Below are 21,646 nucleotides of genomic sequence, written 5' to 3'. Positions count from 1 at the left end.
GCTACCTAAAAGAACCTGGTGCTCTTTTGCGTTCAATCTTTATCGCGCTGCACCGCGGCGGGCCGTGCGTAAACGTGCGGGCGCACGCACGTGCGTTTTTGAGCGCGCCCGCGTGTGCGTGCGTGTGTTCGCGCAACAGATGGAAGGAAAAAAGAAACAAAAAAAAAAAAGTCGCCGGCGTACACGGATAAGTCCGCCCACGCGAACGTGTACCGTACAAGAGATGTACCGCGCTCACCGTGACGTGCGCGTGCACACACGTTGCACGCGCGTACACGCACGCACCACAGGCCGTACAGGTGTACGTTTCACGAGCGTAGGCTCGTTTACTTAGCCAATGCCATAGCTGAGTTATTTATCTGTCTTTTGCCCGGCAGCGCCAGTCGAGAATGCCTCTATATACGAGCCAGCACTCCTAGAGAGTCGTATGCGCGTGGGTCCCCGAGTCTCTCCTTTTTTTTTTTTTTTTTCTTTTTTTTCCCCCGTTCAAGGCCTACCTGGTTATGTTGCTGTCGGACGTACGATCGGTTCTCTCCTTTCCTTCTTACGTTACGTCTCCTCGATCTCCGCGTTTGTCTCCATCACCTCGGTCCCCTCGTTTCTCTCTCTTTCTCTTTCTCCCTCGCGTGCTTTCTCCCGCTTGCTTTTTCTATCGCCCGGTCCGTTTCGCCGGGCCACTACACGATCTCGCGAGGAGAAGAGAGAAAAAAAAAAAATACCCACGTAAAATCGACGAAAAAGAGCGGTCGAGAGGTGAACAAGGTTGGACGTAAGGACGATCCCCGAGGAATCCGCAAAGTGGATCCGGTACTTAACATTGACGAGTTTCGCGCGTCCCGAGAGTCTCGAGTGGGACCGAGAGCGATCGTTAGATGGTGATGGTGCGGCTTCACGTCGACGTGCCTCCGATCGCGCCGATGGATTTGAGAATTTCGCGAGGCCGATCGGCGAAATTCCGCGAACACGAAGCCGCCGGAGCAACCAGACCGATTCCGAGAGCCGCTTGTTTGCGAATTGATCTTCTCGCGAGCTCGAGTGCTGTCTGTTCTCAAACGATACGCGGAAAATTCTTTGCCGTTCGACGAATTCTAGTCGGTCGACTCAGTCGCGAGGTTTCTTTTTCAAGTCTTAAAATTTCCGAGAGGAAACCGCGGTGGAAAAACTCGACGCGGACATGCGTAAACGATGAACGAAGCCTCGCGTACGCGGCTCACGCTCGCTCTCCGTAGTCGGATTGTGTGACGTCAGCGTCACCGGAAATGGAATGTAGGTAGCGATGCTTATTAAGCTTCAGAGCGCGAGAGAGGGAACTGCAGGGCGAGAGAGAGAGAAAGAGAGAGATAGATAAAGAGAGACAGAAGTTGATGGAACAACGGTCAAAGGGAGAGAAAGAGGCTTAGAGAGAAAAACGAGGAGAGGGAAGGATGGCGTTGAATTGTTTCCTCCGCACACGCGTATGCACGTAGGTACGTACCTACGTCCGCTCGCATAAAGAAGACGACAATGCGCCGCGAAGATCCTAGTGTGGGCATCGGCTATTAAATCAATGCGATGGTGTCAGGATCTGTTCACGCCTCGCTAATACACTCGTGGAATGCCAACGAGGCGAGGCTACCTTGAGAAAAGGAGGCTGCTGCCGCGGCATAAACGATCTCGCGAGTCGCAAGGGTGGTCGAAGCTTCTACTCACGGCTCATTCGACGTTTAAGATTTTATACAGAACACCAGGGAGATATCGCGGGAAATATCTCCCTTGGAAGCAGGCAAAACGAACGGCTCGTAAAATAAGAATAAACGTCGCGCTGTTAGTTTCCGCTTTAATTTTCGATTAAACGTAAATAAAAAGAAAAAAAAAGTAAATGTTTGTTCAAATTCATTCAATTACACGCATGTTTTTCTACAATCTATTATATAGATGTCACATCTAGAGCCACAGCAACGCGTAGCGTACAAAAAGAAAAAAAAAAAAAAACTGGAGTCAAGCTCTAATAATAGTGACGGCACGTTTTCGCAATTATTCCACGACGAGCAGAAAAACATAAATGTACGACGCGTTTCCTCGATCGCTCAAATTATCTGTAAATGAGAAACGAATAAGGAAGCCCGAGTGTGACCGCACTCGAGAAAAGACTTATTCACCTAACACTCGAGTCGCGCCTTGCGGTTTGGACGCACGTTATTTCTGCAACGATCGTACTTGCGTTTTCTCGTCGCCGTTCATGCACGCGGCGGAGAACGATTTGTTACGCCTCGCGTCGAGAGAGGAAGAGAATGCCGTTAAAGGCCCGGCGAAATGTTCCAATAATTAAAATGTTTATGCCTCTACATTAATTAAGTAAATACTTTTCTCTCGCTTTGAAAATTTATAGCAAGACATATTTATTCAACGCGTCGACTTCTTTTCTTTTTTGTAATATCGTTTGAGTTGCTGTTTCACAGTCATTGTTTTTATCTTTGAATCCCGCGAGCATCTTAATTCGGTAACGCTTTTTCATTTGGCTCGAAAAGACATTGCGTCTCGTTAAAAAAACAGGTCAATATACGCATATTAAATACAAACGATGTCAATAGCTAACCAACCTGCTCGGTTTTAAACACGAAGAAAACGCCTGCACGTTCGGAAATAAATATATTACATTTAAATAATGATAATAATTAGTTTCTACAAAATTGTAACAAGAAATGTTAATTATTGCAAGGCAACGATAGTGTGTGACAACGTCGACTCGGTTTCGATTAAAATTTTTATTATTCGATTATTATTTTGGCTACGTGACGTATATCGAATTTGCGACAACGTACCTCCACGCGTTTAAATCATTTCTTAAGTGGCGTTCGCGTGAGAACTTAACATCCCTTAAACGACGTTGTTATAAAACCATCTCTCGCGTTTTTACGGATTACACCCCCAGCGGTGCTGGCCACCCTTTCCGATCACAAACGTACTAATTTGACGCTACACCTGTCACACCCTCGTTAGTCCCCCCCCTCCCCCTCGGTATTGACAGTGACATCGGTCACTTCGGAAGTCGTCCTCCCCCTTTCCGTCGTCTCGTCACGATCCGGCGATCGTGTGCCCTCCGACTGGTCAACGGTACAAACGGCTTCTGCGATACGAGAGCAGGCGATGGAGAGAGACCGAGAGAAGAGAGAAAGAAAGAGAGAAAAAAAGCAGCGCGCAAAACCAGGTGCCAGCCAGGAAATCGTCGGATGGTTTCACCTCGGCGATGCGTGACACGCGTGAACAATGAGCGGTGCGTATCGAAAGGGGGTGAAACTGACCGACAAGCCGGGAGAAAGGAGGGTGGAGGGCGATAGACGAAGGCCGCTTGACAAGGGAAGAAGCGAGGGAAAAATCCGAAAGTCCTCCGCGGAGAAAGAGAGGGAAAGTCGAGGGACGAGAAAGGGAAACGCAAACGAGGGGCGGACAAACGAGGAGGAAGACGCGAAAGGGCGGAAGGGTGACGCGTGTGGGGTGGTACGGAGCGTTCGAAAGGGTAGGGATGATAACGAAGTGGGGGTGGCGGGGGTGATAAGAGAGGGACGTGGTTTTTAGACGAGGGAGGTAAGGGGAACGGCGAGGGGTTGAAGCGGAGGCAAATAACGGCGCAGGCGCTAATCAACCCCCTGTCGACCCTCTCGGATTCGCGGACTTGCGCTCTTGTGCCCTCCACCTCGTGCCCCGCGCGTTCGCCATCCTCCTTCCCTGATGGTTTCGTTCACACCTACTGAAATTATTGTTATAGGCGTAGCGCGACGTCTGCACGGGCACACGCGTGCACATTGCAATTTGCGTCGCGACGCCTCGTCCTCGGGATCGGCGTCGCTTTCCTCGGCGTTGTCGATCGATCGACGAGCGCCGGCCTTTCTAGTTTCTAACATCGTAACGCCGACTTCCACGGTATCTCCTATTCGCATCTCCGATGCAATCTCTTTCCAGTATTTCATTTACGTTTTCTACGATTTTCCTCGGCGCGGTAATTTTTCTGTTCCGTTTGCTCGCTCTGCCTTCAAGTGTTCTTCTCCTCGAGAACGCCCGTATCTATCATATTAATATATGTATATACGTAACCCAGGCGTAAGAAACCTTCTGAAATAAATCTCGATAGGGGAGAATAAAACGGCCAATTGGCGGGAAGAATAACTTTGTGCGAATCTCAATGCGAGCTCTATTTGAATACTGAAATACGGCCGTTGCCGCTGAATGTACTACTGAAATATCAGGCGACGTGAAAGGGTTGTTTAATGGAACTGACATATGGGCGGATTCCGGTTCTCGTTATCACGGCGCCAATCCCGATCGCCTTCCTGACATTCCTCGGATCGCGCATTAGCGAAGCGTGAAACGGCGGCGCTGCGATCCGCCGGGTCGGTGCATTGATTTAATAGCCGATTGATAAAAGTGGCCGCTCGTACAAGAGACCGGTAGCCGTGCGGAGTCGTTGCTACACGTTACCCGACCTTATCTGGAATACCATAATTATACTTAGCGACACCTTTCTCGCTCCGCTGCATCTTCATCCTGAATTGCCGCCGTTCGCGCGCTTTGTTAGCTGGCATTCCGCGCGCGTACTCGCGAGCAGACCTCGACATTTCGCTACTCCTCGTACAGAGCGTTTCACTGAGAACGATCGACGCTTCGAAAAACGTTCCGACTATCGGAAAGAAGCCGCTCGTTATTTCATTACACACGAAACCAACTTGTACTTTTTTTTTTTTTTTTTTTTTTTTATTTGAACTGTTACGTTCTCTACGTACGGTTTTATTTAGCTTTCTTTTCTCCTCGCTGATAAGTCGTTACGTACTCTCTGCGTAACGACGAGAAACACGTGAAAGATAACGCGTATGCGCGACCAGGTAACGTCGACTTTAATTAGATTAAATAGAATACGTGCGCACGTGGAGACCACGCGAATTGTCATTGCTTCCGTTAATTCCAGCATCAGTTATTCCAGCACACTTCGTTTCTCGCCAATAAGTTTCCACCTGAAGACCTATTTATTCACGCATTAACAGCTTAATTACGGTGCGCGATTCGCTCGTTCTTCGCCGAGCGAGGCAACAATGCGCCGAACTAAAGTGCTTATTCGCGTTACGCGGGCGAATCTTGCCTTCCCGTGCCCTTCCCGGTGCTCCTTGCGCGATGCATCTTAATCGGATGCACATTTCCACACATACGCGAGCTCGAAATTCGCACATTAACATAATCTGTCTCGCACGGTTACGCGTGGATGGCAACTTCAACAACCACGCCGTCAAGCAATACCGTTCTTTCGTCGGCATTAGGAACCGGAAGCACGTGTCAGCCACCTGATCGTCACTACTGCTACGGGCTGTACGACCGGCGTGCATCGGCATGCGAAATCAGGATCGTTCGCGCCGGCCTTTAACGCGCTTTCCTAATCCGAGGGAGATTCCCCCTTAATGGACATCGATTTTCTTATTTCTACACCGGCGAGTGCTTTGTTTGCACCTGCATTTAGCGTCGCGTCGCGCAGAACCGTTGAAGTCTGATGTTTCCTCGAGAACAAAGCGGCCGATCTCTCACCGAGCTGCCGGTTTTCCGTCATTTCTAACATTCGGGAAGCGCGAAGGAGAAAAAAAAAAGGAAAAAGAAAAATATCCGACCGTCACTCGTCGACGAGAAAACGTGGCCAAGGTTGCGACAATCTGGTCGACACGCCCGGTACATCACGACAGATATCGAGATGGCGGCAGATCACGGGGCCCGGCGCGGCTATCGGCGACCGCGATTATGATTATCGGTATTATCCCCGCCTGTCCCTTACTCTCTCGGCGCGGAGATTACCCGGAGCCGTGTTTGCGCGCTTCCGAAGTGAGTAAGATTGTAACGCGATACCTTCACCGTGACGCCCATCACCTTCATTGGCGGAGATCGTGCCGCCAGGAAGCCACCGGCGTAATCGTCGCGCGTGAAAATCTGCATATTAACGTTGCGGAGATTTTTTTTTTTACGTCGCTTCCGACGCGCTGTGTCATCGTCGCGGGACGCCGCTCGCCGTTGGTAAATTAATTCGGAAATTATAGGCGCGTTTATCCGCGACAATTCATGCGAATTAAGGAAGAGCTCACCGAACGTGACCCGCAATTCCTTTCCGTCTTCATGAATAAAAAAAAAATAATAATAAAAAAAAATTTTTTTTAAACCTGTTAAAATGAAGCTTCCCATTTGCGTCGCTTACGCCGCGCCGTCGAGACAAATATCTGGCTAATCTTTGTTACTTTCTGATAAAACTCGATTATCACCGCGAATGGAATTATCCGAGATTTTTCAGCCGAGAGATGAAGCGTTGAATAATGCATCAGACGGTTAGTTTGCGAATAGGGAAGTCGTAATAGGAAGCGAGCACAGGCAATGAAATCGACGCGGCTGTTTCGCGGTCGCGCGATCATACTCTTTCGCCTTTAACGGCCGTAAAAATAAGCGCGACATAAACCGCGAACAATGCGTGTAAAAACCGATTGTAAAAATATTCTCGTGCGCGCGCGCGAGATGCAGGAGCGCGACTTTTTCTCCGTCGCGAAAAAGCATCGGCGAATAGAGGGGTATTATACCCCGAATAGATTCGGCGGATTGCTGGGAAAAAAAAAAAGAGAGAAAAAAAAAAGACGTCGCTACTCACACTGGACGAGATTTACGAGACAAACGCACGCATTCGGAATAACGGTCAGTCGTATTTCGTGCCGTTCGCCGTGACACGAGAGAAATGGCTAAAGAGCTTTAAATCCGTTACACAATTGGGTGTCGCGTTAAAAGAAACATTACACACTCGCCTCGAAGATGTATTAACATCTTCATCAAACCCTCGCGCGTCCGCTAATTTCGTGGCAACGAACTAGTAATCGAAGAGAAACCTGAAGTAAAAGAAAATTTAAATAATAGGACGAATATATTAATCGCCGTTTCAGAGCGCACAGCTCTTTCTCCTCTCTCTCTCTCTCTCTTTCTCTTTCTCTTAAAGTTAGAAAATTTTTAGGTATTGTTTAATAAGTTTTAATATTCTCGTCCACAAGTAGTCAATATATTTTTAATTAAAATCGATTTTAATTGGAATCGAATTTTTGCCGGGTTTGCTAGACTCGGGCGCCGACTCTACAGTAAAATATGCTCTGATCTGCTACTTTCGTTAAATTCGCGTGCTTTAATAAATTTCATACACCGGTTATTTCCGATAAATCAATAACGATACATCAAGAGATGTCGTGCAGAAGTTTTCCCGTGTGGTATTTTCGTAAAGCGCGATATTTTCGTCGCATAAAAAGGGTTCGCTTCCTACTCAATGTGGAAAAATTGGACCAAGCGTGATATACTTCCAATTAATTCACGATCGCGTGGAATAATCGCGCAGAAATAGCGCAGACAAACCGTCGAAATCAGTACGACGTGCATCGATCTAAATATTTTGCATCGCCGGATTTGGCGCGTCGCGCCGACACGATAATTTTCCGCGGGAAGCACCGGCGCGAGAGGCCAACCCTGTGACACAATGAACGTCGACATACTGATTGCGAATCTTGTTATGCTAAACCGAGGACGATTTCGGCTGCGATAATAATTTACTATTTGCCTGGCGGTGTGCGATTAGTTTCATCGGGCACTCGTAATTTTCCCCACACGGCCCGATATCAGACGGTAGAAAAACACGATTGGCAATTCGCGATTAAGCGGCCGACGAAAATTTCCACCGCAAGTACTTAAAAAATGCGTGTAAAATATTTTGCGCCGACGCGCGAAGTAAAAAACGTTAAATAAATCGGTATTTTCCATCACCCGTTGAGGTCGGCCAATTACGAAGGAAAAGATTAATCTCATTTTCTCACACTTTATTTTTAGTTGTATCGCAGATACCTTCTGGACGCGTAAACATGTTGTTTTATTATTTTTTTAGTGTTTTTTCCTTTCACCTGTAGTTACCATTTTTCTTTGTGCCGGCGCGCTTTTTTGCCTCGATTCGAAAACTTTTTCATTAATTCCGGTTTATTAATTGACCGAGCTATTTACGCGACATTTATGGAATGGACAAACAGCGAGCAGAGAGATTAAAATAAGTAATAATAAATATGACGGTGTATTCCAAGATCTCTCAATCAGATATTCTAAATGGCTTAATTATGAACGGCGAGACTGGCCGCGAGATTTTATTGATGGCAAACAGTAATTAAATAGGTACGAATTTAAATCGGAATAATCGTTGCGAGCCGAAAAAAAGAATGAAAAAGAAAAATCAGAAAAAAAAGCGCAGCGAGATGCGTGTTAATTATTATTGAATGGAACCAATATTAGAGCCTTTTTTGTTTCAGATTACATCACTCGGCTTGGGCAATAAAATCCCTGGGAGGAGGCGACTGCTTCTTCAAGGTAAAACGTGCCACGATACTCGATTTCGCGATAAGCAACAACGACACGAGCCTTCGATGCGTAACCGTAGGCGTAGCGAGAAACACCTTAGGAGTCAGTCCGATACGCGTTCGATGATGAGCAAACACTGGGCTCTCTCAGTGGAATCTCACGAACGTTAGAGCAATGTTTTCCAACCTTCTTTGCGTAATGGACTGCTTCTAATGACAAAACAATTTTGCGGGACGCAAAGTACATACACGTTGAAAGAAAAAAAGGAAAAAAAAAATTATAAAACCTACCGAGGCACTGACATTGTAAAGAAAATCGCGGAAAAGTTGTCCCTCGTTTCTGTAAATAGTTTTGGTATTGAAAAGGCGACCGTAATGTATACCGATCATCGGGACTTTTAAATATACTGCGTACATGCAGTTCTAATATGCGTCAATATGCGTAGCTCGAATCACACGATATATTGCTGGCTAATTTTGGAACGCAGCGCGCGATTGATAATCCAAATTCGCACGCGAGAGATCGTCTCTGCGTTGCACAAATTGAATGTCTCTGTTAGGACATGCTCGTCCCAATACCGTCATAAACGTTTAATGGATTTCACTAACGCTGTGCTATCTCAAGCGGAGTTTTTTTTTCCCCCCTTTTTTTTCTTTCCTTTTCTTTTTCGCGAAGCGCGATTATTCCGCTTGTCACTCGGCCGTCGTGCCAATTTCGTCATATCGCGCGATAATTACACGCGATGCGCGAGAGGGAATAATCGAGGCGACCGGGCGAAGGTATATCTCTCGCCGTCGATCGACAAACAGAGCCCGGATTCGTTCGTGGAAACGAGAGACAATCACCAGGAAAAGGTTCTGGGAGAGACGACGAGTTATTCAGGCTCGATCGATTATGCGTGCGAACACACATTTTTCGTCGTTTCTTCGGCATCACTCGCGACGTTGTTCATTAAGCTCTTAATTAATGCGCGGAGAGACTTCAATACCAACCGTGCCACGATTAAGTCGCGCGAGTGAACTTTTACCGTAATTATTCATGGATACATCGGGGATGGAAATGAGACGCGAGAGTAAAAGTGTTCGCCCACGGTGATCCGACGGCGGGAAGAAGGAAAAAAAAAGAAACAAAAAAAACAAAAAAAAAGCGACAACTCTTAAAAACCTCGAGAAGCCGCAAGCTCGTCTATTGTGGAGCAAAGAAACTCTGCAAGAAGATTTGCGAAACGAGCGGACAGCTGATTTTGGCCAGCCGCGGTGGTCTCATGAATATTTCTTCTTTTTATAAAATTTATCGAATTCGCCGCGCGGCTTTCTAATCGCTTGAAAGTCTACTGACCTTATCTCGTGCGTGGAATGTTTACCAATCGAGACGTGTATGCGCTACGCAGATCGCCAGCAATGATCAAAACCAGATGGGAATGTCGCACTTTCGCATTTATTTAAACAATCAACATTTTATGGTACAACAAGAAGTGATTTACAAGGGGGAGGGAAAAGACCGTAGGACGATTCTGTTCTCACGATACGCTAACGTAGAACATCGACGAGGTAGAAAAAAAGTTGAGAATGTCTTCAATGATCCGGCAAATAAAGCAAAACGCCAAGTGTATGTTGCACATTACTTTCATGTCGTTTATTAATCGAAATTCAATTTAGCTTCCGCCATTCTAACAAAATGCGTCCACCATCACTCGTCAGATTTCTTTATTTTTATGTTAATATAATAATTAAGATTTAATTATATTAATAATATACAACGTGGGAAAAAGAGCAGGCGGAGGGGAAGAATCGTTTACAGATACAGATTTCGTGTACACGCGCATATTTGCATGCCTCTCTCTCTCTCTCTCTTTCTTTCTCTCTCTCTCTCCCTCTCTCTCTCTCTTGTTTGCATATCGCTCATAATTTGCAACATCCACACGTGATATTTCGAAAAAACGCGAAACTGTGGATCGAAATCGGTATAAATTTCGTGAGTCTCCATGGCGACTGTCCTATATATAAAACTGATTTTACGTGAAACTATTAAAAATAAAAAAAAATCTTACAAATTAAAAGTAAAAATTTTAATTTAAAAAATTATCCAAAGGAAATAGCGCTTTAATTACTTTCTAATTTAAATGCCGTATAAATGTGCACACGTGCGACGCACGTGTGTGCCATACATACGTACATAAAATTGAATTTATCGAAATTATACCAATTTCACTTTCCGCGCGAGATAGAACGAGAAAATCGAAGAGTGCGGTTGTTGCGCGAAATCACGATTATTGTCAATTCCGCAGAGAGGAAGGAAAAAAGGAACCGTACCTCGGGACACGATCCAATTAGCAATTGTCCAATTTCGCGTTTGCGCGCGGCCGATTCGCCCGGAAAAGGATTTCCTTAATTTCCTTAACGAACAACCGCGCTCCTCGACCTCCATATGTCCGAACACGTTCGCCAGCAATCGCACGAGGCAGCAATTAACATCGATTTTTCCACCAATCGCACGCCGCGCACGGTCACGCTCGTATTTTTTTCTTTCTTTTTTTTCCACGCTCGCTCTGCGCTCCCGTTTTCTTCCGTTCCTTGCGTTTACAAAAAATAAAGAGCAAAAAAAAGAAAATTAATTTCGAATTTTCCGGCGCAGCATCTCATTCACTGTTACGCAATTCCGCAGTCAGTCTCCCTCGCTCGTATCTCGACGTTCCCCCCGAATAATAAAAAAAAAAAAAAAACAAAAATAAAAAGAGAAACGTACTGTCCGATTTGTTCAGCCAATAAAATCACCCGGCGCGATCAATCGCCATTAATTTCGATCTCGGAAAGGCCTATTTTTTTTACGAGTTAAATTATAAAACGTTCGTCGCTCTTGCAGGGATTCTTCCACGGTTATACAAAATAAAAAGAGCTGTAACGAAATGTCGCTGAATTTCAAAGAGAGAGATCGCGGTTTCTAATCACTCGCGGCAAATTAAAAGCGGTAGATGATTCGTTGGCTCAACAAATCTTTTTTCGCACATTACACTAGTCTCCTTTTCTCCTCCTCGCCTCTCGCTCTCTTTCATTGCGAGTGTGGATGGCTCGTCTTTACTTACTTTTACTAAAAGGGAAGAAAAAAAAAAATAACAGAAACTAACATGCAATAACAAATGGCGATTGACTTTCGCGTATCGCTCATATCACAAACAATCCTTCGTTAACGCCTGCATTAGCGCGTACATCCCTCCATTCGATTTGTAACGCGACGCTACAATTGTTGGAACACGCGAGTAATAAACTAACGTGAGGGGTTTGCAGCCGATGCGCCTCTCGGAGATTCCTCTAACAATATTCATTTTGCTAACAGCTTTTTATGCAACAATAAAAAGGGATCGCATCATAAAATCAACACGCGGTGCAATCTCCGCGGCGCGGAATTCATAATTCACGAGCGCCAATTGAATTATGCGGAACGGCGCGTGGAAAAAAAAAACACATATATATATGTGTGTATATATGCAAATAGCGTAAGTGAAATCTTTTGAATTATTTTAATAATAAGCGTCGCGTGTCAATCGCATCCACGGGTATTCGTAAACGTGACTTTTTACGTCGAGCAGATCAATTTTCAGCGTCTTTTAATTGAATTCCGCAACGTAATTTGCGCGTTTCATTAAAATTATCGAGATTACACCTCTCGTCAAAGTTAGAAGGCGGGTATTGGCGCAGATGCCAATGTTTTTCGCCGTCGTTGCGTCGTTAATACCGAGTACGAGCGATAATAAGCACGGGAATAATTTTCAGAGCCTCTTGACTGGCGGTATTAATTTAATTAGCGAACCTCCTTGTTGCATAACTATTTTTCGGGCAAGCCCAATCCTCGCGAGACGCGAACAAGCCCGATAAAGTCGAGAGCTTGGCTCGATCGCATCGAATATGTCGCGCCAATCAGAGAAATATCAGAAGAAGACGGCGATAAGCATCGGCAGCCAATTGAACAAATAATCACAGAAGTTCTATGTGCGACTGATAATATTCCACGTAATTGCAGTAATCACCATTCCGCATAATATATAGCGCGACTGCTATTTCGAGCGTGCAACACAATGCGTTATTAAATACAAAAAGTAAACTCGATCGGGAAAGAAGTCCATTAGCATCGCGTTCAGAAATGTTTCGTACGACGTGCTTCGATTAATCTCCAAGATTCAATTCGAACGTAATCCCGTCTAAATCGAGCTCGAAATGTTCATAAAGCGCGATTGTTATAACACCCGTCGTGTATAAAATTGTTCAAATCACGTTATATTCTCGCGCGAGAGCAGATATTTGCGCTGCGAGTCACGTCTTATTTAGCGGTGGCTGAGAGGATTGATTCTCAATCGACAAGCGCAACTGCAGCAATTTAAATATATATATATATATTTTTTTAGATTTAAATATATTCTGCGGTCAGTGGTCTTCCGAATTGATTATAAGTTTACGAAGTGGTAATTACGCAAATAAGAGAAGTTAGAAAGATATTGTGACGCGAGACTGATGAGAGACATTAGCAGCGAGTTTAACGACATATGAAATTTCTTAAAACGAGAATGAATGGGTTTCGTATCGCGCCGACATTGTTAGATGCGACTTAATAAGGGTTTGATTTGTCCTCGACGACGGCACGGTGATTACGCCACGGAGGAACGTCTGTATTCCGGTATACGGGAGGGCTAACGAGCATCACTAATGCGGAAAAGGCTCTGATCCCTGCGGGAGGACGAACGGCCCGATATCGGATCTCATAAAATTCCTAAGCTCGTCTCGCAAGCAAATATGCCTCTACCGATCCGGCACGATAGTCGCAGATAAGACCTTAAAGCGCTCGCACGATAGTACGAAGGGCGGATGCACGTTAACTGATTTGTTAGGAAATGTTAATCCGTAAAGGAAACGCGCGCCTGCGATCGATTGTAACGAACGGGGCTGAATTTCCAAGGTCCCGGTACCGCGAGAATACAGATTATCGGCGGGCGAGCTAATAAGAATAAGGCTCGTAGAATCGGAGCGACACCGAGGTAACTCCGATAAAATTGCCCGCCGCTAGACGACGTTGTTAGCTCGCCAAGTAAAACAGACATATATGTCTCGTGATATCCCGTGCCGCGATAAAACGCGGACGTTTTCTAAAAGTGACGGCGTTGAAGACTAGATTCGTAGACGCGCAACCTGTTAAGCGGAGGCTGGGTACGGGAGATGGGTTCGAAGCCCCAATGTTGTATCATTAACTGAAACGACCAAGTGTTACGGAAACAAACGGCCCGCGATGCGTTAAGCGCATTATAACGATCAAAAATTACGATGATTAACGCGTCGCGCAGTGGGGCCCGCGCGTAACGTCAGCCCGTCCGTAAAGTCCCCCCCAGATACGGTGGGGCCCACCTTATTAAAGCCCCGTGACGTGCTCGGGGAACGATCGCGTCCCCATAAAAATCTCTCTCTTCCCAAATTGGCCCGTGAATTACAAGCCGCGCGTCTGTGCCCCTAAACGACTCTTTTAGCCGGCAAGTAGATACTGCGGGCGCTATTAACGCGCCGGGCAGTTTATACACACCTAAATGCATCGTTATGCGGCCCCGGCTGCCAGACGCAAGTACGACTCCGCGGAAGTGTATAAATTACCGTCGGCGTTTCGGCAAATACGCGCAGTGTCAACGCAATAGTTTGGGCATTACTAGACGGTGACGAACGGGTTCGTTGAACCACCCTGTTCAAATAAGAACGCGACCGGCGGAGCCAAACGCGGCTTTTTCGCGACGACCTGACCTTGCGACGCGAGCACCGTTTCGATCACAGGACCCAGACTAAAACAACCTCGAGAAATGGCGACACAAAATCCTACGATTAATAATTTTCTAGATGCAATATCGTATTATTTTGCGCGTCGGGGAATATTGCGCAAGGATGCAATTATAAAAGGATCGCGTAAATGTGCGCCTTTTAAATAACGTTCGGAAGACGATTTGCCGTGGTGTCGATACCGATCTCCGTAAAAAAAAGCACGCAAAACAAAGTTTTTTATATTTTAAAGACGTAAACAACTTCGGAAAATACCTAGCGATGCGCCAGCAACAACAGTAGTCGATCATTTTAGACGAGCGAGCCCGTAGTACGTAAACAAGCCTATTGCGATGAAAGGAGAAAAAAAAAAGAGATCTCGCGTGGGCGCTCGATACACCGGGCACGAAATACCACACAGCGATTGAGATGGAAAATAAATCGTTAGAGAGAAGGCGAAGGTGTGCGTCGGAGTTCGCGACCACCTACGCGTTTCGCAATAACATCGGGAAAAAGCCGCAAAAAAAGCGGCGTATCGATCTCGGAAGGGCTCGACACAGACGGGAAAAAACAAAAAGCGTAAAAACAGCGGAACAAAGCGACACTGAAAAACTGAAAGAGGTTCTAGTCGGCGAAGAAAACCTTCTTCCCGCAGAATACTTTATTTACGCGACGGCTTTCGCGCTCAAGTCTGGAAATCTCGCGATCTTTAAATTAGTAATTTGTAATAGAATGATAAAACGTAGTTATGCGAAATATTATTGAGCACATTGAAAACAGGGATGCCGACTAACAATATTGTAGAGAATTTCAAAAGCGGTCTAGTTGCTGTGTAGTTTTGTTAACAAGGTTCATTAAAAAAAAAAGAATGGTTTAAAAGTAAAAAGAATTCTCAGAAACAAAAAAACAGAAAGTCTCGAACGTTAAAACGAAACCACATTGTGTAGAGACCCGAAACATATACATTGTATATACATTTCATTTTACAAGAGATTACCTTTATTTCTATTAAAGCGAAAGAATTAATTTTGCCGACGGTAAGAAGGTCAGCTTCGTCAAAGTCACTACTTCTGCATGTTTTGCATAGAGCGCGACGAATTACACAAAGAAAAAGATACCGAGACGATTATCGGTGGAGACGATCGACAAACGAACTAAGGAGAATTTGGTAAAAGCGTAACCGGTTCACGTACACTAATCTAACATTCCACATACACAATTATCTGAACCGCTCGTTTCTCTCTCTGCGGGAAATGCAAACTGTCAAAAGCCTTTTTTTTTTTTTCTTTTCTTTTTTCTTTTTGCCTTCCGTCACGCTAATGTTTAAAGACAGTAGAATTCAATAACGGAAGCACGAGTCAAAACGTGCAAGTGAGATTACACGTCTCGGTGTTATTTCTTACGTGGCAATTACCTTACCATAAACTGATCGGATAATTAATAACTTGCACATAAATCACGCGGTTTATCATTGTCTAATACTATACTTCGTGACGTAAGACACTTTCGATAAATAGCAGTGTGCAAATCGCGTGCGTCAGCCTCGCATCTGCCTAAGCCTCTTTAAAATAAGAGAGAGAAAAATATTAAAATAATAAAAAAAAAAAAAAGGCAATCCCAGACAGACGAAGAGACGAACGAAATGAGAAGCGAAGAGACAAAGGGGGGACACGGACCGAGAGAGCGAGAGAGGATGAGTTCTTCGATATCATGCCCGTTAGCGATGGAAGACGCGAGAGATTCCTTCGCGCTTCGATTCCCGGGCAGTACGGACACATCAGTGACGTCGACAGTAATAATAATTAAAATTATAATAATCGCAATAATAAAGAATAATAATAATAAGTGACAATAATAATAATGACAAATATTATAATAGCGATAATAAGTTCACCGCGCTTACGCCGAATTTGTGCCACAGTTACAACGTTTTCCTCAAGACCGGATAAAAATGAGCGTCACAATAACGTAATAATAATACATAATTATAGCGGTATAATAGTAAACGTAATAATAATAATAATACAATAATGATAAGACAGCTGATACCCTCAGATTTATACATTAACATCGAGCTCTCGGATGCAACGCAATTTCGCGTTCTCATATACATATATATATATATAATCCTTCTATTTATATATAATGATAGATTTTTATCTGTATAGACTTTCGTGTATATATACACATATATAGTGGTGGATACTTACTCTTTATATACAGAAGGGGTTTTTCGCGTGAGGGGGGAACTGTCTTGCTGTCTCGCTAGGATTTCGCACGCGGGTCTCTCTTCGGTGTGCACACCCTGTCCCTTTACATATATGCATATATATATATGTATATATAAATCTGTCCCTCTCGTTTTTTTTTCTATTTTGTCGCGCTGCACATTCCTTGTCTCTCTTCTTCCTCTCTCCCTTTACAAAACTCCTTCCTCCGTTTACTCCAGCTCCCGCGTTTATTATTTAATTTTTTTAATTATTTTCTTCCTCGTTCGCTGCCGACGACGAAGACGACGACGACGACGACGATTCATGCTCTCTCTCACTTAACTTACTAGCTTTATCTAGTACATTATTTACAATCCATATTTACTTATGTTACATCATCCGCCGAGTTTGCTCCGAGCAAATCTCGCGCGAACACAGCACTTGCTCTTTACGTATGTTCTCTTCTTGACGCCCGTCCGTCCGTCTGTCGCGGGTTTCGGAACTCCGCGGAAGATAAGGTAAGAATCGCACGCGCGTGATCCGCGCTTCGTGTCCGACGTTCCCCGGATTGTTCGTGGGCGAAAAAGAGAGAGAGAGAAAGAGAGCTCCTGACCGCACCCTCGCCCGAATCAGTCTCGCGTTCGCGCACCTTGTTACCGAACCATCCATTTTCGGGTCCCCCCGGTCGGGGAACCGTCGTTAACCACACCGAGGACGACGACGAAACAACAATAACAACAACGGCGAACAGCCAACAAGGTCCGCGATTCAGCTCGGACACAAACGGACGGACGGGCCCCGACCTGACCGCGCGAAGAAAAAACGTCATCACTACATCCGTCAATGATACCTTTCGAGAGAACGCCACTGGGTCTCCTCTTGCGTCGCGTCCGCGGACAAAAAAAAAAAGCACGACGGGGACCTTTCACTTATTCACCGGGACGTTGTCGCTGGAGGAAAAATAGCTGTGCGGCCGTGAACAACTGCGAGATGACGCTGGCGGTGACGACGACGATGATACCACGGCGACGAAGAAGTTTCGTGGAAGTTGAAGAACAATCACCACGTCCGCCGTCGGTCGCAGAAATCTCGGCAACGCGTTCTCGTTCACTCGACGTTTTTCTTATTTTGTCTGTGCCGTCCGCGGTTTTCATTCTCTCTCCGGGTCTAGGCGCGCGGTCAAGGTCGGCAAAAAAAATCAGCGACCGTGCGCGTCAGCTCCTCAGCCTCCCCGGTGGACCGGTCTCGGCCTCGTTAAACCCCGTTGAACCTCGTCGAACAAGCCACCATTCCGTACCTTCGTCTCGGTAACGAGCGCCGCCGTCTGATAGATAGAAAGGGCGCCGCGAGTCGGTCAGCTACGAGGTCGTGTAACTGCCGGTGCGTGCTTGAAGGTAGTGATGATAGAACGGCGGTAAGGTCGTCGTCTCTGCCGTCGACGACACATTCGCTGAGTTCTGCGAGGTTACCGTGAGGCCCAACGGGGGAGGCCCCGGCGAACGCTAGTGAGCCGCGAGCGAGTGGGCCGTGAGAGCCTGAGGGCTGAGCATCGGCGGACTGTGGCTGTGACCCATGGGCGAGCCGTGCAGATGATCCTGCGGATGATAACCTTGGTGCAGGCCGCCCTGACTCTGGTGGCCCGGCGGCATACCCTCCATCATGCCGTCGCCGAGTGTGTTAGGCGGCGTCATTCTCTTCTCCTTCTGCCGTCGATTGCAGAACCACACCCTGACTACTTCCTTCTCGAGCTGCAACGAGTCCGCGAGAGAGGTGATCTCCTGAGCCGACGGCTTCGGCTGCTTGTGGAAGTGCTGTTCGAGCGCGCCCTTCACCGAAACTTCGATAGATGTCCGCTTCTTTCGCTTTCTACCCTGAGCGGCGATCTTGTCGATGCTAGTTGGAGAGCCAGTCGTCGAGTCCGCTTCTTCGAGCCACTTTTGCAACAGCGGTTTCAACTTGCACATATTTTTAAAGCTCAACTGTAGAGCTTCGAACCTGCATATTGTCGTCTGCGAGAAGACGTTGCCGTACAGAGTACCGAGCGCTAGACCGACGTCCGCCTGAGTGAAACCGAGTTTGATGCGTCGTTGTTTGAACTGCTTGGCGAAGGCCTCGAGGTCGTCCGACGTCGGCGTGTCTTCCTCACCGGCGCTGTGATCCCTGTCGAGAGGATGACCCGCGTGCAGAGGATGTCCCGACGGTGGACTGTGATTGTGCGCGTCCCTCAGGTGGTGAGGCAGACCGGCCTGATGATTGTGCAACTGATGCGGATGCTGATGCGGATGTTGATGCAGCATGCCGTTCATCGCTGCGTGATACTGTTGGAGGGTGGTGGGCGAGGCCGCGCCACCGCTCGGATTGTAGTGCGCCGACGGGACGACCGGTGCGTGCCAGGAGTGCGGCGAAGCCATCCCCGGGGACTGATGTGGACCTCGATGGTGCATACCTTGGTCCGTCGCGCTCGCCGCGGCGGCCGCTGTCAGCGGTTTCACATCGAGACTCGTGTTTGCCTGGTGCGGATGATGATGAGTATGATGCCCGGTGTGGTGCATACCCATCGAGGCGGCCCAAGGATCGCTACCAGGCTGTAGGCTCACCCAAGGATTCGCCGACGAGAGGCTCGCCGGATGAGAAAGTCCATTCGGTGACGGCGAGGACGTCACCTGATGATGATGATGGTGGTGATGATGATGCTGCGGCGCCGCCATGTACTTCATCTCGCCGTCGGCGGCGCTACGGGGCGAGCCCGAGGGATAGCCACCTACGGCGATGTTCATTCCGATTGTACCCGAACCATCCAGGTCGGTAGACACTGCGCTACTAACCGGCATGTACGTGGTAGCGGCCATCTACTTCCTGCTCGTCGAGAGGCTTCGAGAAACCTTCTCGATGTAATTTCCCACCGTGGAGCGGCCACGGGGCACGTTCTTCGTTCGCACCCTCTTCGCGAACGTGCCTCTAAGTCCTTGATCTTCGTCGACGAATAAAAATGAAAGAAGATTTTCTTGCAATAATCGATGAAAATTCGGCGAGAACTCGAGACCGTCAGCGGGATCTCAGATGCGATTGCCGCTAATAACCAAAGGTGTCTGGTCGCCTTACGATCTCTTAGTAATCACTGATCACTCGTTGCACAATCCACAAATCACGTCGTCGCACAAGGGACCAGACGAGGCTGGTCGTCGTTCTCGACGAGGTTCCGTCCATAGTTTCTTGAAAGTCTCGTGTACGCAGCAACACGGATACATCGACGAGTCCGCGGCGAAGACTGACACCGTCGAAACGTTTCGCTCGTCCACTCCGACGGGGTGAATCCCCGCGGAGGAAAGTTGCGTTTCCAGATCGAAGTACCGCTCTGACGTGCGCTCCGGGAGTTCGCTCTTTCTCTCGCGCTTGCTTCGCGAGCCCTTGCGTCGCGACTACTCGCTCCCGCGGCAAGACCGCGCGTGAAACGGACGCTCGCTCTCTACCATGTACTTAATCAACTCTGGAATCGAGTCAGGAAGTCACTCGCGACGAGGATATCGATTCAGCGGAGGTCACACATCCCCGGCAGGGATTAAAACTTGTCGAGTAATCACAGATTTCGTCTCGACGGCGACGACGATGTCTACAGCGATGCGAGGATTACTCCGCACTGGCGTCGTGTCTGTAGCCCCGACGTGGTGGACGCGCACCGACGACAACGACGCACGACGCAACTGCACTCGGGGGTTGCCACGGCGGACCGACGACCGAGCGGCGAGCGACCGACCGACCGGCTCGGCGTAAAGGGACGTACGACGGTAATCGCGAAACGGAAGAGACTCGACTCGGCGGGAGTAGAATAGGTATATGATGTCGTGCGTGTATGAACCTTCTGGTGGTAGATGTCCCTCTTTTTACGTGAGTGTACGTGTGTGTATACATACGGTATACGTGTGTGTGCGTGAAAGAACGTATGAGAGTAAGGAAAAAGAGAGAGAGAAAGAGAGTGTGTTGTTTGTGTAAATGTATGTGGGTGTGTATGTGTGTGTGTATGTGTATGGCGACGGAGGAGAGACGGGTTAGAAAGATCTCGCTCGGGCTCTCATGCGTTATGCATGTCGTAGCTGAGAGCGACTGACTGCCTCGCCTCGCAGTTCGCCCGAGGTTCCCGAGGTGCCCGGTGCGGCTCGTGGTGGAGGTCGTCATGCGCGTCACCGCCGCTCGCATCCCTTCCACCGTTGGCTGCGCAGCTCGCAATTGGACGAGCTGGCAAGGTGGCCGTCGATGTGCGTCAGCATCAGGCGGATCCTGGTATAACCGCGCCTCCGAAGGCAGGCGAGGTACCCCAGGCGCCAGATCTTCTCGACCCCCCTTGCCGTCACTTGACTACGTTCTCGCCTGGTTCAACAATGCTCGTTCGCTGATGCTGCCACCGCCACCACCACCGCCGCCGTTGCTCTGCCACCACCGTCGCGACCACCGTCACCTCCACCGCTAGCGACGACGTCGGACTCCAATTCCACCACGGCTGCCTGACTGCCACACCGTGCCGCGCGCGCTGTGCCGCAACCGCATCGCTCCGCTCCGCTCCGCTTTATTCCCGCCGTCGCGATTAGAAGCGCGGATTCGACACGCGAATGTCGAGTGCGCCATGTGACACACGGCTTCCCGCAGCTTCTACTTCTCTCTCAGGCGCGCTCGGCATCATCTTCTATGCTCATGCATATTTCACCAAATATCTCGCCTCTCAAAGGATGTCTTCAGAAATTTTTCACGGTCGGCGATCATTGTCCCGATCTCTCACGGCGCGCTCGTCCGCGCACGCACGCAACAGGTACTGATTTAATAGCGAATAATTGTACGCGCGACGAGACACGCTAGACACGTCGCGACGCGACGAGCATTCCCCGGTCTTCGGGATTAAAATATATCTTGTGGGAATATCCGGGGGCTATGAGAATCGTACGTGGGAATCGCGCCCGAGGCGTTATTAATTCAAGTAATCACAAAGTGTATAAAATAAATAAAGCGCACGCAGAATCCGTAAGATCCCCCTATTGTTCCCGTCGTGCTTTCGGAACGTCGACGGTTCGCAAACGCTCAGAGAAAAAGTTAATTTACTATAATTTTACGGTATTTTTAACGAATGGATATAACCGGCTACGTTTGTCGTTGGAAATATCATAAGATTATGGTCGGGGCTGAATTTTTCTCCCGGCGTACGAGTGCTCGTTCCGCGGCTCCTCGGCGATGGCACACTCGTCACGTACGCGAACGAAAGATCAATTTTTCAAGCACCGTCGCGGTACAATC

The 21,646-nt window shown here is 47.6% G+C and overlaps 1 protein-coding gene across 1 annotated transcript in view; it reads right to left on the bottom strand.

Moving 5' to 3' along the window:
- The window catches only part of Vvl (ventral veins lacking), a 42,704-nt gene extending 21,706 nt beyond the window's left edge, over window positions 1-20,998 (bottom strand). Inside the window, exon 1 of the mRNA XM_070656091.1 lies at window positions 16,367-20,998. Within this exon, the coding sequence (XP_070512192.1) occupies window positions 17,869-19,215 (1,347 nt within the window). The 5' untranslated portion in view covers window positions 19,216-20,998 and the 3' untranslated portion in view covers window positions 16,367-17,868. The remainder of the gene's footprint in view (window positions 1-16,366) is intronic.
- Window positions 20,999-21,646: the final 648 nt, after the last annotated feature.

The sequence above is a fragment of the Cardiocondyla obscurior genome, linkage group LG01, assembly GCF_019399895.1.
Source record: "Cardiocondyla obscurior isolate alpha-2009 linkage group LG01, Cobs3.1, whole genome shotgun sequence".
Lineage (NCBI taxonomy): Eukaryota > Metazoa > Arthropoda > Insecta > Hymenoptera > Formicidae > Cardiocondyla > Cardiocondyla obscurior.
This window is presented reverse-complemented; position numbering and strand designations above follow the sequence as displayed.